The sequence below is a fragment of the Notamacropus eugenii genome, chromosome 1 (assembly GCF_028372415.1).
Source record: "Notamacropus eugenii isolate mMacEug1 chromosome 1, mMacEug1.pri_v2, whole genome shotgun sequence".
Classification (NCBI taxonomy): domain Eukaryota; kingdom Metazoa; phylum Chordata; class Mammalia; order Diprotodontia; family Macropodidae; genus Notamacropus; species Notamacropus eugenii.
In genome coordinates this window covers 128,290,958-128,308,026 of record NC_092872.1, presented here as the reverse complement: position 1 = coordinate 128,308,026, position 17,069 = coordinate 128,290,958, and the positions used below count along the sequence as shown (strand labels likewise).

At 35.7% G+C, this 17,069-nt stretch overlaps 1 protein-coding gene across 2 annotated transcripts in view; it reads right to left on the bottom strand.

The window, feature by feature from the left end:
* Positions 1 to 954: 954 nt before the first annotated feature.
* Positions 955 to 17,069, bottom strand: part of RAB11A (RAB11A, member RAS oncogene family) — a 50,319-nt gene continuing 34,204 nt past the window's right edge. For both annotated transcript variants that reach the window (XM_072614478.1, XM_072614488.1), the window contains 4 exons: positions 10,986 to 11,181; positions 10,563 to 10,756; positions 9,033 to 9,113; positions 955 to 2,743 (listed from right to left, as the gene is read on the bottom strand). In XM_072614478.1, coding sequence (XP_072470579.1) covers positions 2,604 to 2,743; positions 9,033 to 9,113; positions 10,563 to 10,756; positions 10,986 to 11,181 — 611 coding nt within the window. In that variant the 3' untranslated portion in view covers positions 955 to 2,603. The remainder of the gene's footprint in view (positions 2,744 to 9,032; positions 9,114 to 10,562; positions 10,757 to 10,985; positions 11,182 to 17,069) is intronic.

The window sequence follows — 17,069 nt, the reverse complement described above, 5'->3', positions numbered from 1 at the left end:
ATTTTAAAAAGCTGACTATATTTATGTCATTGTACATGTAAGTTACTGTGGATAGAAATTTGAAGTTATTTTATCCAAAACAAAACAAGAAACCCATAACCAAGTGTCAGGTCAGCCAAGAGTCTTGCTTCTATCAAGCCTACTAAACTAAACCCACATTTTTTGGGGATAAATTCTTTAATAAAGATCTCTAACCTAGCCAAACAGTTTGCCATTTTCTTCCTATGAAAAGCTGACTTGGATAACATTTTTAAATGTAATACCTATCTTACAAAGGAGCAGGTGAAAGGCAAAATTAACTCTACTGCAAAACTGTAGAAATTTAAACCAAGTTACCATTGCTTGTAATAAGTAAACTATTCAAGATGAGAATAGCAGTCAGCATTACTATTCAAAAACTGCTGCATGATCCTGAAGAGCCATAAATATTCAGTAACCTACCATTTCTTACTTAAACCTAAATGAATGTCCTCAATCAATCAACATTTATTACATGCCTACCATGTGCCAGGCACTGTGCTAAGCACTGGGATATTGGTTCAGAACTAATTCAGAAGTAAGCATAAAACTTACTCAAAAAAATACAAAGTGATAAGCCCCCACTAGGCTTTAGCCATAAAAAAACCTTTGCTCAGTTTCAAAAAAAAATTCATAAACATCTAGCATACTAGCCACTCTCTTCCTTGTTACTCAAAAAACTGTTGAAAATTTACTTCAATTTTGGGCAAAATAAAGTAAGAAATGAAATTCTATCATGGACCTGGGAACATTAATCATTGTCAAGAAAACACATCTAATACTTATTTTCAAGGAGAAGTGAGTACACATAATTCTGGTTTCATGTATCACTACTCTATAACTCCACACTTACTATCCTAATACAGTACCCTGCATCCTTAATAGTTAGGATATAGTAATTGTATGGGTACAGCCAAATCACTCAAAGGAAAAATGTAATCTGACAACATAGGGAATAGTCCCCCTGTAACTGTTTATTAGAATATGAATATATTTTAAATCAAATCTAAAAAAAATCAAGTTACAGTACATGCATAAAATACAAAGTAACAATTTACAAAGAGATCAACAGTGTCTTAAGAACCAATGCACTAAAAGAATAAAATGTCTACAAAAGGAAACCAAAGTTACTGACTACAGCAATGCCTTCCGTGTGCCCCACACTTCATGAGCACTGCAAAAGACAAAAGACTGGCCATGAAATATATTAAACTGTGTAGGCCCGTGTATGTTTCAGGCTTACTCTTTCAATGCCTGAATAACCTTTGGGAATCTCCTATCACCCTTAATAGTTTCATTGCAATTGATACAGCTTTTTAAGTTACTTTAGATTTAAGCGCTTACTGTTCTCAAAACGGGGGGAAAAAACAATAAAATATTAGTGTAGGCTTTAGATATTAGTAATACAACTGCTTTTGAAAAATGTAGTGGAAAAGAAACATTTCAGAACTGTATAGCTACTAAGTATGTTCTATTTAAACTCAGAATGTTCTTTTAGCTTGTGCACTAAAATATATCCCTTCAATTGGATACCACATTAACAGAACCTGACCTTTGGCCATGTCTTTGAGACAGTGGAACCAAAGATAAGTTTAACTGTGAAGCTGAACATGCTGACATGCTGAAAAACTTGACAAAGTAAAATAGCATTTTAAAAATAATCAAGCCATACCTTGTAGTGGATTTACTGGGGGGGAAAAACTGGGCCACATTTTACTCAATGGGAGTGATGAAGAAAAAAACCACACACTTCAAAATTTGGTATTTCTAGCATTGTACAGGTTATTTATTGCCTAAGCAATAAAATGCTGCATGATCTGCTACTGTAAATTAAATCATTTAGATAGCTCTAGCTGCCTGGTCTTGTTGCAGTCTACAGCCTGCCATGCTCATCATTTAACATGATGACCTTACCCTACCCTCCTCCCCACACCCAATCACACTGCTACCTAAACTGCAAAAAAATATCCCTTTTTGCAAAGCAAATCCTTGAGTCAGGAAAAGTTTGGTGTGGGCTTTTTTCCCCTTTCTCTCCCATAAACTGATTAAATAAAAAAAAAACCTATTATATCATATAGACCTACTAAGGCATTTTAGAAATCATCTTTCCAAATGAAGCTCTTAAAATGTTGCTATTTATATTATAGCACAATTTCTAGATACAGAGACTGCACTGAAGGGAGAATACATTTTTATAAATTACTATGTGGCAAAATGTTTAATTGAATACTAAAGTATTCTTTGATTTGATCAGGACCAAAAGGTCTGAGCTTCAAGCACTTCACATTTGAGTGTTTACCATTGCAATAGACCACTCTGATGGAAAATAAGCAATAATTAAGGAATCCAAACATCCATTTTATTAAACTAAGGCTAGTGAGGGCATCGCATGAAAAGAAGCTGCAGTCATTTGGGACAAGTAGGTGATTTTATAAATTTGAAATAAAAAAAAAGACTCAAGACATAAAGAAATTCAGAAGTAGTAATGAAACACAAAAAAGTGACCACAAGAATTACAAATATATTTAAATCTCGGACCTGGGGAATGGACTATACACAGCCTTCTAGGGGAGAAGCACAGAGCCTTATATGTTCTGACAACACTGCACCTTTGGCTTGTTTTCAGTGGTTGGAGGAACATGGATAGGAACCACATTGTTGCTTGGAGACATGTCATTTTCACGTCTGTCTGACATTTGCTTCTGAGAAACAATGCGATATATCTCTGCATAAAAAGAAGAAGTATTTAGAATTTTATAAATAAAATCCATCAGCAGTTCCTATTACATAGGCTTGTGTTAGGGGTAGCTTTCTATTCCAATCGACAATTATTTTTCTTCTTCAAGTAGCCAATGTTGTATTACAGTTTCCCTTACGGAATGAAGCAAAATAGTTTCTTCTTTATTTCAGAAAAAGAACTCACAAGAGATTAATGAAATACCCAGTAGATTAAAGAGCAACAGATGAACTGAAAGCTTAGGCTAAAAACATCACTACAAGAAAATTCAAAACCCATGGCCAACAAAAAAAGCCTAAGAACATCACTGCTTCAGTAAAGGAGATGTATAAACCTTTATTAGACTCACCACAGATCTGTCTAGAACAAAATACATAACCCAACTTTACAAATACGCTGTGATTTTTTTTAAGGCAATCTAGTGTAGTAAAAAACATTTAAAATGTTTAGCACATTGGTCCACTAAATGACTTATAAAGTTATATACAAGCATTTATAAAAACCAATATTGTGAGAGACAGGCGGTTAGAAAACAGGCCTCATCACTGAGAAAGACCTTGAGGTCAAGTCAGGCTACAGTGGAATGGCAAGTCATTTAACTTTTCAATGACTTAGGCAATTCTCCAAGAGTGTAAATTGCACAGCAAAGGACAAATGGCATTAGTAGAAGGAATTTTCTTACCAGGTCCCTACCCTGACAAAAATCAAAGTTATGGACAAAACAAAAAAATTACAAAAAGTTAGCCCAAAACTGAACTACTTGGCAAATGACAGCAAAAAAACAACAAAAAAAACCTAGCAGAAGTGAGCATATGCATATTTTTAATTGGGGTGGTTTGTTCTCTGCTGTGTTTTTAAAGTAAATAACTCCTTGTAAAAGCTAAAAGAAAATTTTAATGGAGATGGTGAAGAATGGAATAATTAATCCAGTTTTTCAAGGGTAAAAAAAGCGCAACCAAGCAATCCAACAGCTTTAAAATCAAAGTAGCAACTTACTAGTAAAACAATGTATTAGTCATTCTTTTTTTTTCCACTACAAACTGGATTTCTTTCCCCTAAGCCTAAATTTGTTGGCTCATTAATTCTGTAAAACAATTAAGTCATAGAATCACAGATTTAGAACAAGATTTTTAGCCTACTCCACACCATCATTTCACAGAGGAAGAAACTGAAGCCACAGAAGTTAAATGACTTTCCCAATGTCAGCAGTAAGTGGCAGAGCCAAGAGTCAATGCAGGATTAATAAAGGAAAAAAGGCAAAGAAAATTGATCATTTTTATATCTCAAATATATTATACATATATAACATACAGAAAACATGGAAAAAAGGCAAAGACAGACTTGTGAGAGCAAGTGAAGATAAATAATCAAAGGTTGTGATTACCAAGTAGGAAAGCAGAGTGGCCTTATACAGCATTATCTAACTACCAGGCAGTCTTTTTTTGTAGTTGGATCATGGTTGTATTTAAGTCACTATTCTTCTCAAACCTCCAAAAAAAATGTCCAAGAATCAAAGAATTACCAATAAAAGAAAAATATCTTAAAAGAAGAATTTTACCAAGGAATTGAGATGGAGAGAATTCTTTTCAAAAGTAGAAATGGCACAAAAAGGTTGCTTAATCCACTTAAGACATACTCAGTCACCAGAGGTTAAGAAAGGAAAAACTTTGATAAGAGGAGGAAAAACGAAGTAGCTATCTCCTAGCTGGTCTTTGATTAGAGAAAGAATATTTTAAAACGAAAAACTAGGAATTCAGGGAACTAAGTAAAATGAGTAAGTTTTCCTTTCGTAAGGGCAATGAATTATATATATTTAACTTTAGAACTAAACAGGTTACATAACTTTTATATTAGTTAGAGACATAGCCTTGTTTTAGTGGAAAAAGCCCTGACCTTGAAATCGGAAGACCTGAAAGAATTTTAAATATAACCAATTTACAATTAAATACAAAAATGCAATATATGCACATTTCTACTTTGTGACAAATGACAGTAATAAGTATATACCTTCAGAAAGATTATGAGGAAGTTAAAAGGTGGTTATGTAGAACAGGAATAAGCATCGTTTCCAATGCTTTCCCTAACCCAAGGAGGCATTTTTTTTTTAAAGTAGAGGCACAAATTTTGCCACCACCATACAGATATAGCTCTACATTGCACCAATGTCAAAGGCTGTGTTGAATGTTCACTTTGGTAACGATGAAATGTTCCTAAGTGATTCCACCATAGGGGAAATTCCCACAGCATTTAATGTTACAGGTATAAGGGGGTTTTGCTAGTTTTCTATAGGTAAAAGGTTCTACTTTATTGGTTTGCCTTTTTTTTTCTTCCGAGAAATGACATGGATAAAAATATTCCAAAGTACTGAAAATGAAAGATAAAATATATTACTAATATTAATATATAGCATTTAGTAATTTTATTCTTCATCCACTGATTCTAGCCCTTCTCTGAAGGAAGGACTAGATATCCCAAGACCACATGTGTTGCTAAGAATACTTTGAAAGTATCCTAAAAAAATGGTGACAGATTGTTCTGCTGAAAAGAAACTACTCTAAACTTCAGAGATTAACGGCTCTATTACCAATACATATCACTGCAGAATGGTCAATTTGGCTCAGAGGTTTAAACTTCTCTAAAATTTACTGCTACAAATCAGTATTATGGTGGCTTGGCACTGGAGAAAGGTTTAACCAAGTCTTATCTGCAGGATACAGCTATTGCTATTAAGGTGCTCACTTTTGCAAGCATCAAATTCAGTTCAAAAGACAATATGGAAACAGCCTTTCTACAAAACAGAACCAGTTATTTTTGGAGTAGATGTTACCACCCTGTGCCACACCCACATCAAAAAAAAAAAAATTAACAGAGTTTGTTTAAGTTGCTATGAATTAGTAAAATAAGGAACAGTAAGTAAAAAAGTGTAACTGAAAAGTGGTATGGGTTGACGTACCACACAAATCATCAAGTCAAGCATCAAATGGAAATCTTCAAACAAATAATTCAACATCATAAAGTCTGTTTCTAATCTGTTGGTGTCTTCCTCAAACATGTAAACTTCTAGGGCAAAGAGTACATCCCAGCTTGTTATGTGTTAAACAAGCAACATAATGTGGAGTGGGGAAAACAGTGGACTTAGGATACAGCCAAGTTTGAATCCTGGCTCATACGCTAACTGGCTGAATGCTGAACCTATTTTTTCATCAGTAAAAGGTGATAAAGAGTATTACTACATACTTCAGAATGATGAAGATGGCTCTTTGTAAACCTTAAAAAGCTAATATTTTAGGTTTCTAGCAGATGTCAGTAATTCCTTCTAGAAACCCTGAAGGCATACTAAGAATACTATCCTTTCACCCTTAAGAGTCATCATAACAAAAATCAAATGAAATGAAACTCTCCTCCTCTGAAAATCAAGCCCCTGAAAGAAATTGCAAGAATGTGGGTAGCAGTGAACTAATTTTTATTCACCCAGGAGTTCAAATGCTTCTGTAAGAGGAATATGCCTTGATGCCAACAAGTGTCTTCTCTCTGCCAATGACGTTTTATAAATAAAAGTATCAACTGATTTGGTGAAATGATAATGCTGATTAAACTCTCCAATATATCACGTGGCATCCCCCAAACCTAATTCCTCCCCAATCACCATACTAGAAAAAATTTGCAAGTACTCTTTGTATATAGCTTTAATTTTTAAAGTGGAAAAATGATCAAGTCTAAAAGGAACAATGAATTGTGTAATGCCTACTTATGAAGCAAACGACCCAACTGGTTCAATAGTTAGAAGAACATTTAGTATATGCTGGTACAGCTTAACTTCACTAGCATGAAAATATAGCCATTTTAAGCAGGGAGGAAGACACAAGCACATTTACAGGCATACATCTTTAACTCTGTGATGGCCATAGATGAAAATTAACAAGATTTATGAAGGTTGGGAACAAAATTAATCTATGAGGGGTGAGCAAACTGGAGCGCTCAAACCAAGTCCAGCCCACTGCCTGTTTTGGTATGGCTCAAGAGTCAAAAGACAAAACAAAAAAACCAAGTTCTATATAGTTGAGAAGCATGAAGCTGTACGATGCAAAGCTTTGATGAAATTTAAAACAATGACCAGCTTTTCTCTTGCTAACAAAATAACAAAAAAACCTTGACCTAAAGCAGCCTAAATGTAATTCTGACAAGAAATGCTCTCCACAATGGTGGCTAGTCTCCTGATAATGCCATTCATAGAAACACAATGTCACAAGCCAGAAGATACCTTCAAAATTCTCTTAATTTCACTCCCTTCCTCCATCACCAAAAGTCTTAGGGTTTCAATGACTTACATAGAGTTAGTAGTAGAGCTGGGACTAGAATCCAGGCTGACTAGCTTTTAATTCAAGTTCTAACATCTCCTGTATACTGCTAACTCACCTCACACCAGAACTGCTGCAACAGACTGATGACTGGTCTCCCTTTCTTAAGGCTCTCTTCATTCCAATCCATCCTCCACTAAGCTTTCAAGGTCATTTACCTAAAGCTCAACTATGACTTGGTTAACCTCCTTATTCAATACACTCCTGTATTCAATAAACTTCCTGTCTCTGCCAATAACATTCTGTAAATAAAAATATCAACTGATTTGGTGAATGATAATGTTGATTAAATTCTCCAATGTCACTTGGCACCCCCCAAATATAAAATCCTCTGATTACCAAAGCCCTTCTTACTCTAGTCCCCTTGTACAATTCCAGTCTGCTTAACACCTTACTCACCCCAATGTTTTCTGTGTGATCCACTAATAATGGCCTTCCTGCTTCAAAGAAGACACTCTATCTCCCACGTCTGGACATTTCTGCTGGCTTGCCCTTATCCCTGCAATTCTCTCCCTCCTAGCTTGCTTCAAGTCCTAGCTAACATCCCACTTCCTACAAGAAGCTTTTCCCAATCTTCAAATGCTAGTGTCTTCCCTCTATTGATTCTCTCCAGTTTATTCTGTATAGATCTTGTCTGTACATAGTTCTTTGCATGTGTCTCCTCCATTAGACTATAAGCTCCCTGAGGGCAGGGATTTTTTTTTTTGGCCTTTCTTTGTATGCTTAGCACTTAGCACAGCACCTGGCACACAGTAGGTAAATAATAAATGATTACTAACTTATTAACAGTGTCTTTCCCATCATATGACACGCTGTCTCTATCTACAACACCGGTGGTTATGAAAAGTGCAGGATTTGTAGTCATGCCGTTGAGTTAATCACTTCTTGCTTGAATCACAGTCTATATAAAAGGATAATTCAGAGAACAGGTCCCAAAAAAGACGTTTCACCTAAAAGCCATTTCAAGAGCATCTTGAGCTAATTTCAAGAGTATCAAGAGCTCCTCACCTAATTCTTCTTATCCTTTTTCTTTTTTAAACAGAAATGTGAAAATTTGTAAATTATCCATAATAAATTAGTTTCTTTACAAAGTTACTTTCCCCCACGTTCTCAACCATTTCTTGACAGCACTACAGTGGTACAAAAGATAGCAAGTTTTTAAATACCCATACGTTAGCATCTAATATTAGGTGCAGAGGCATAGAGCAGTTTAGGGATCTGTAGCCAATAGGGAATCAGTCTATTGGCATATTTATACTCCAATGAAATTTTAGTCAACATGCAAATAAGCTACAAAATGTTAAGCCTTGCATCCCTAACGCTGCCTTGGTCTGCATATTCACATTTCAAAAGTCAAGAGCTTAAACTCTGATCCTTGTCCACTATTATTCCAGCCTTTTCTGAATACTAATATGCCTACCTGATTTTACCTATCATGAAACACCTTGCTTTTTCCTGCTAAGAGAAAACTGTTGAAGATTTTTCTCATTTTAACTTAAAGAAATGAAAACCACACATGCTCAAAGAGGTACTAAAATACTTCAGAGCTAAACAGACTCACTGCTTCAAAGAAGCATCATATCTTTTCCTTGACCGAATACTGGTATTTACCCAGTGAAAGTACATTCAAGCATAACTCTGTGCTCACTGTGGAGAAGAGAATAGGAAAAAGATGAAGTGAACAAACTGTTTCCAAAATGTTACTTGACTAGGGGTCAGGCAGGGAGCAAGAACTGTAACTAATTCTGTGTTTTGTACTGGTATTAAAACATTGAGAGTTTTCAAATTAAATTCACTGTGCAGTACCCTCAAATGGGCATGATATTTATTTTCAATTTCCAGATTCATTTATTTAATTAAACACAAAATATTATCCAATCTTCAATTCCAATGGTAGGAATTCAAAATACAAGCCTTACCTGTCAGGATTGTCTGAAAAGCAGCTTCTACGTTTGTAGAATCTAAAGCAGATGTCTCAATAAATGACAAGCCATTCTTTTCTGAGGGAATACAAACAGACCAAAAAGCCTTCTGAAGTCATCATTAACAACCAGATCAAGTCTTAATACAAATAATGAAATGATTTTTTTTTAAACAAAAACATACCCCTAATAGTGGAAGTGACAGAATTTTCTGGATCATACTACCTCAATTTCTCAGGCAGCTCCATCTTTATAGTACATTTATTTTACTAGATTTATGTATTACTCCCCTCCTCCCTGCCCCTTTACCCCAAAGAATTTAAGAACAGTCTTGTTGAAAACAATACATAGAGAAGGTACATCCAAAGCATCACTAAAAGTAGGAATACTGTTCAACCCAAAACATAGTTATTTACACATGTATCAATCTTGGCCCTTTTACATCTTTCTCTTCTCCACTAAACTGTAACCACACTTTCAAAACAGCACAATGACTTTTACATAGCAGGTATTTAGTAGGTGTTTTTGAGTTGAGCAATAAACTAAATATTCCATCTGTAAATATCATTTGAAACAAGATTTTTACCCAATTCACTAAAAGTAGAAAATTTCATTTAATACACTCCATAATAAGGTAAGTAAATATTACAAGAAAGCAACATGCTACAACAGAAAGAATACTAGACTGGGAGTCAGGAGACTTGGGTTCTAGCCTTCGTTTTCTGCCACTAACTCACTGTACGATTGATCAAGGCATACCAACTTTATACCTGTTTTCTCATCTGTAAAATGAGGGTGTTGCATTTGGTTGTCCACAAGATCTTTAAAGGAGAAGACCTTAAGAGATTACAGGCAGACAAAATGCTAGAATCCTAAATGCAAGGTGACTCTAGTATCCTAATACAGTGACTCACTTGGTAACACCCACAAGGGTTTGATATGCTTTCAGGTGTATAAGGACTTTAAAAAGATGAATTGAGAATGACAGTAAAGCACAGAACATTTCTGAAAAGAGATATTCTTTCATGCAGTTACCAGGACAAGAACAAGAGCTACATTCAGACTTTTACCTATGGAAACCCAGGCAGCACAGCCCATAAAGACAAGTGACACAGCTGCTGTCACTTCTGGTTGGCTTTTCCTGGGCCACACCTTTTGGAGATGAGTATGTATAGTCTAGGCTAGTAGGCACATGAAATTACAATTATACCGAACCATAGGAGGGCGAGCATCTTATCTACTGGAGTCAAGGGGAATGAGACATTGTTGCATCAGTGTAAGCAAAGAGGTGACAGAGTTAAGTCTTTACAACAAATAAGGACAGAGCCAACCTGTGTAAGAAACCTGGCATCCCACGTCACCACAAATTTACATGTAGTTCATGCACAGACACCTATTTCACTATTATGAGGAAGAAAAAAAAAATCCCTAAAATATCATTTTAAAATCAAATACTCTTCCCAATAGCACAAAACAAAGAACTATTTCAGGCAAGAGACTTATCGTACAAGTTGGGTCATTCATTACCTGCAAAGGCTCTTGCTTCATCTGTAGGGACGGCTCTGAGATGACGTAAATCACTCTTGTTGCCCACAAGCATGATAACAATGTTACTATCTGCATGATCTCTCAGTTCTTTCAGCCATCTTTCTACATTTTCATACGTAAGATGTTTAGCAATATCGTAAACCAGCAAGGCACCTACTGCTCCACGATAATAACTGAAAAGCAGAAAATTTTTTTATTAAAAGTCTAACTACAAAGTGAAAGGCAAACAGGGTAGGGTCCGATCATAATAAAACAGATTCTTACAATTAAATTTCAAAATCTTTATATGATAGTTAAGGTCTCCCTAGAATAAAGTCATGGACACTTGCATACTTCACAATGCCACACTTTAACCCCAAATTAATACAACTGCTTCACAGAACTTGGATCTCCGTGACTTACGCGGATGTTATAGCTCGGTACCGCTCTTGTCCTGCTGTGTCCCATATCTGTGCCTTTATTGTTTTCCCATCAACCTGGATGCTTCTTGTTGCAAACTCCACACCAATGGTGCTCTTGCTTTCCAGATTAAACTCATTTCGAGTGAAACGAGACAGAAGATTACTCTTTCCTACACCAGAGTCTCCAATGAGGACAACTGAAAAGACAAAATAAAAAAGAGGCAATGCTACACAGTCAAGAGGAAAACAGTAATATGCTTTGCTTCTAGGGAAGTAAAATTTAGTTTAAGTAACAATAAATAAGAGACAATGCATCTGTTTGATTTTCCCCAAAAGAATTCAATAGAATATATACCTTGCTCCTCCTACTGCAGTGGTAAGATTAATTTCTTTTTTTAATATCAACATCTTCCCAAATATTGATTATTATATAAATGTTTAATTAGTTCATGCATCACTAAGACACCTTCTCTACGTACAATTTAAACTCTGAAGTCTACTGAACTGACAACAGCTTACATACTGGCCACTATGAAAGTTAATATCAAAATTACTACCTTAGATGACAGTAACTTGAAGATAAGACTGTGCAGTCCACCAAATACAGAGTTAGGAGAGACAAAACTATTTGACAATCAGTAAGACAATAAAGGATTAGGGATGGTATGTGCAGAATGCCCCATTCAATTTCACTGAAGTCTGGGAGTATTCTCAGGATTCACACCCCAGGCCAGATGAAAAGTATTTTGCCTTTCAGGGCCAAAGTGAGATACCAGATTTAAAAAAATCGTACCACCCCTAGCACAGAAACTGAAATGGCCCTTTAATACTTTTATTTATCAGACTGGCAAGAAGTCATGGGCAGAAAAGATTGCCAAGGACACTAAAGTGAGACCCTTATGGTACTGCCTAATAATTTTGACTTGCTATGAGTCAAAAACAATCATAGCTAAGGGGGGGAGGGGTTTATAATTTCACTTATAGTTTCCTGATATCTAAAAAATAGGTTTTGATTACAAGAATTTACAATCCCATAATGAAGATCCCTTTACTATTTCTCTCAGCTTAGCACAATGCTTATAAGGCCCACAGCAAGATACTCTTATGATGCCCGATTCTAAAGTACTGATATGGGTACTCCCCTGTAACAGAGGCCACTTCTCTAACTTCAGAGAGTCTGCAAGTTACTGATGCTGAAAAGTCATTACTATACTGCCAATATGCTCTTCCAAGCTTAGTTAGGCTGATCTTTGTCCAACAATATAAACTATTTTATTATGAAAATTTATTGACAAGTAAAAGGTGATTACTTTTAAACCAAAAATTCACATATGTGATTATGCACTTAATATTTCAAAAGTGAGAAATGGGAGCTTAAAAGCATTTTCTTTTAAAGAGTAAGATGAGTTTCAGAATTTATTTTAAAGTAACTTGACTGCATTAGCTACCCTTGCCAGGTCTTATTTACCTTTGTAGACAATAGAATGGGCTGAAGCATTTTGTGCAAACAAAGAGGAAAAAGTTTTATTATCTTAAGACAGCAAACATTCCTGCTATTAAATAGTTCCAGAAAAATTAACAAACAATGTTAAAAGTAACAAACAAGGGAGTGCCTTATAAAAGGGATAGGGGATATGGGATATGGGATATGGGGGGAAGGTGGTGGGGAGATAGAGGGAAGAGCTCACTGTACTCTGGCCAGAGAGCAAAGACAGTCCATTATGCATTCCTTCCTTGCCACAAGATCGGATACAAGCTGGCCTCTGGACAGTCTTGGAGAGAGTTATTTTATCAAAAGCATATCTTTCTGGCTTCCTCTGTCAGCTGATTCAGCAAAAAATCCTCCAGGACTGCAATGACTGCATGCAGTACAAAGTATAGTTGTTTTTTATTGTTGAAGTAGGTGTTCTTAAGAGATTATGACAAAAGATATAAGTTAAATGTTAAGTAGGATGATAGATACAGATCTAGAAAGGTCCTGAGGCCAACCCCTTCATTTTACAGTTAAGGAAACTGAGGCCCAGGGGGACTGGACTTGCCTAGGATCACAAAGATAGTAAAGACTGAGCTGTCTTCCAGACAAGACCAGCATTCTACCTATGCTACATGCCAGCTACCAAAGTCTACCTTCTGGATGTGAAATCGAATTGATCATTATGCTTACAAGTAGGTCAAGTTCAATTTTCTACTACATTAAGAAGAACATTCAGGAAACCTCTATTCCTGTTCTCACTACCTGGCAGAGGCATAAATACCTAATGTGAGGGTGGAGCAGGAACAGTAAAGGAAAAGCTCATGTTTTCATAACTCTTCCCTTTCACAAGACACTGAAGTACCAGTCCCTGGAGAGCTAGTCATTTAGTTCAAAGACACACCACACCGATTAGCAAGCTATCATCTTACCATATGTAAAATCTAAGAAACCAATCCCACAAAAATACACAAGAGCTTTAAGTATGTGGCTTGCTTGTTTTTTAAACAATTTAGCATTCTGGTTTAAAAAAAAAAAAAAGGCCAAAGATCCATCAGAATGCTGAAAGTCAGATGGCTTCATTCCCACTTTCAGGTTCAGACTGACAATGATCTAGTTTTACAACCTAAAATCTTTATGTAGTTACCTCAAAAGAACAAACTAATGCTAAAATAAACATATTTAGTTGCAAACTAAAATGAATGTTTAAATTTTTCATATCAAACCAAGAACAGATAGCCAAGAAAACTAATTTTAGCATTTTTAATTTTTAACACACTTACCTGAAAACTGTATATTCAATACACATTTTATGACTAAACATACTACCACAGAATCACTAAATTAAATCACAAGTTAGATATTCACATTAGCAAGTTTAACTATTTACACTCAAAGCTGCCTAGAATATGAAAGACTACAGAATATGACAGCTATCCCTAGCTGAAAATGTATAAGAACACCCAATTTAAGCCCTACTTTGGGAGAATAAAGATTCTAAATGACATCTAGAAGATAATGGTATTACTGGCATAATGTTGCAGAAGAACACAGTGGGAGACTGGCTCAAAATTCAACGCAGGAGGAAATTTTTTCCATTCGGTTACTCATACTATTGCATATTTCCTCTGAGATTTTCTTGAAAGGGCTTAGTGTATTAGGAGATAGGAGCAAAATTCATGAAAAACCATCCTTAGACAAAACCAGTAGAACTGTACTTAAGCTCATCAAAAGAGCAGCAAAATAAACTTGTTTACTTAATGAGATAACACATATAGCACTTTGCAAACCATAAAGCATTCTATAAATGCAGTCATTAATATTAGGTTTAAAATGTCTAAATTTACAGAATGAACTCACTGGCTTTGACCAAAGGAAACGAAGTTGCTTTCCTCCTAGATGCTTAAATTTATCTAACTTCTTACCGGAGAAAACATTTTATTTCATGAAAAATGACAGTATTTTCTATCTTAAAAATGTTAAAGTCAAAACTATGTAAGGCTACTATCCATACTCTTTTTATTTCTTGGGAAAGTACCTATTTTAAAACATTACAAGTAAAAAAGTAATTTGAGTGTTATAAGCCTCATGAATGGTACTGCTGTAGATAAAAAATTTTAAACATCTTTAGCAATTCAAAAATCTAATAGTACAGATCCAGAACCACTACCACTTAGCTACATAAATTAAGCTAATGAATTATCAACATCAATTACTAATACTTAACTGTGAAATATATTAAATATCAGAGATGCTACAAAAACCATATAAACACCAACACTTGTATTATTAAATAATAATAGCTAACATCTTTCTAGCACTTACTATGTGCCAGGCACTATGCTAAGCACTTTACAATTATTATCTCATTTGATCCTCAAAACAACCCAGGCTAAGTAGGTGCTATTATTATCCCCATTGACAGATGAGGAAACTGAGGCAAACAGTGGTTAATGACTCACCTAGGGTCACAAAGGCAGTAAGCTCTATCTACTATACCATCTATTCTTTAAATAGTCCTTAAATAATAAATCCAACTATATTGTTTTACTGTTAAGTTTTCTATAGATTATAAGTGCTGGGTGATTTGACACAACCAATATCCAAAGAGTAACTCTGGAGAAGTCTCAGTACCACTAGTCTTTCCAAAAAAGACAGACAGGCACACATTTTTCGTTTTAAAAATGTATTTTGTTGCTGGAATCCTTGTGTATGTGTGCAAACTGGAAGTCTCCATAATTTTTCCAAATTCAGCATTGCATCCTACTCAATCTGCAGCTGAAAAAGAAAAACTAAAACATAAGGCAAAGTTCCTACAAGCAGCTTCTCCTGACAACCATCTGATAGTTAATTACTAGTGTCAGAAAAGGAGAAGTCAATTTGCTGGTTCATCTATTTCTAATCAATGGAATACCCACCCAGAAACATTTTCAGAAAAATGTGTCTGATTGGCCTAGTGTTTATGAAACTTGTAACTTCCTGGAGGGCAAAGAAAGTGATCTTTTCAAGAAATCAATAAGCATTTCTCAAAGGCCTACTATGTGGCAGACACTATGCTAGTGGTTGCCCAAGCCAGCAATCTCTTCATATCCCACTTCCTGCACTCCCCTGAACTTCATCTTTACACCCATCCCTTTTCATTTTACTTTTATGTAGTCTTCCTCCATTAGATATGAAGTGCCTTATAGGAAGATAATTGTCTTTATTTTTCATATTATATCCATAGTACTTAGTACAGTGCCTAGCACATAGACTGGATATAGAAGGTACTTAATGAATGCTAGGCAATGAGGATATGAATGCAAAAGTGTGAAATAATATCCTTATGATCTGACATTCTACTGTGGTGAGGAAAAAGAATAGAAGTTCACAGATAAATAAACACAGGATATATACTAAAGAACGAGGTGAGGATGGTATGTAATAATGGGGACAATGAGGGTAGAACTAAAGGAGGTTGCACCTGAGCTTAAGAGAAGCTCAGGGTACCACAAGTCCCTGAAAGAAAAGAAAGCATTCCAAGTACGGACATGTTTCTGACATATACATACACATTATCCACACCCCCCAACACCTCCAACAAAAAAAGAAAGGCACAAAGGCAGGAAATAGTATGTGGGAGGGAGGGTCACTAGCCAGTCTGGCAGAAGTACTAAGTGCCTAATGGAGATTTAATGTGGAATCAGCCTACAAAGATAGGCTGGAGACAGACTGTGAAGGTCTTTGTGTATTTAATCCTAAAGGTAATGTGGAGCCACTGAAGGGTCAGATCTCTACTCTTTTCTTTTGTTATCTGCTCCAGTGCCTAGTACGCATTAGGTGCTCGCATACTAGAGGAACCAACATTTAACCAAAAAAGAGAATATCAAGGTCAAAACCGCTAGGGCTTCACACAGCCAAGTCGTTCCCTCAGCTTGACCCTGCCCTTCAGTTCTACCCATCTCCTTTCAGTCCCTCTCAAGTCACAATCTTCTATTCCCAGGAGGCAAAAGTCCTATTTCCCCTGGGAGCTTACAACTGTACTACGATGGCACCTCCACACTCTTTATTCACAGGAAGTCTTCCAGGGTGGGAGTGGATAAAGTTCATCCCCTATAAACTTCCTGTGATTTCCCTGTCAAAATACTCCCTTTTAGACATCGACATCCTAACGAAATATTAAAACTAATTTCAAAGACCCTACTTTTTCTAATTGGATTGAGGTGCAAGCTTTCGGCTCCTCCTCAAAACCCATTTAGTCAGCTGGGACAGAGCTACCTTTCTACCTAGAGATGGCAACATCTCATCGGAGTGAAGTACTTCATAATAGGACACAAGATACTCACAGTTCTTCCTCATTTTAATATGGTAATTCTGCAGTTCCTAGATTTGCTAAATAGTCCCCAAAGCTAAATGCATTGCAGCAACCTAAAATTTGAACACAAGTAGAAATGCTTTCCTCAGCAGGAATTTTGAGATTCCCATCCTCAAATAATCTTTGTTTTATGAAATTATTAAAAGTTTAAAACTAGCATATTAACTTGTAAAATGTAAAAAATATTGTAAAAATATATTTGAGTATTTAAATATTCTGATGCCTATAATAACACTACAAGTCTAAAAGTTTAGGTTAAA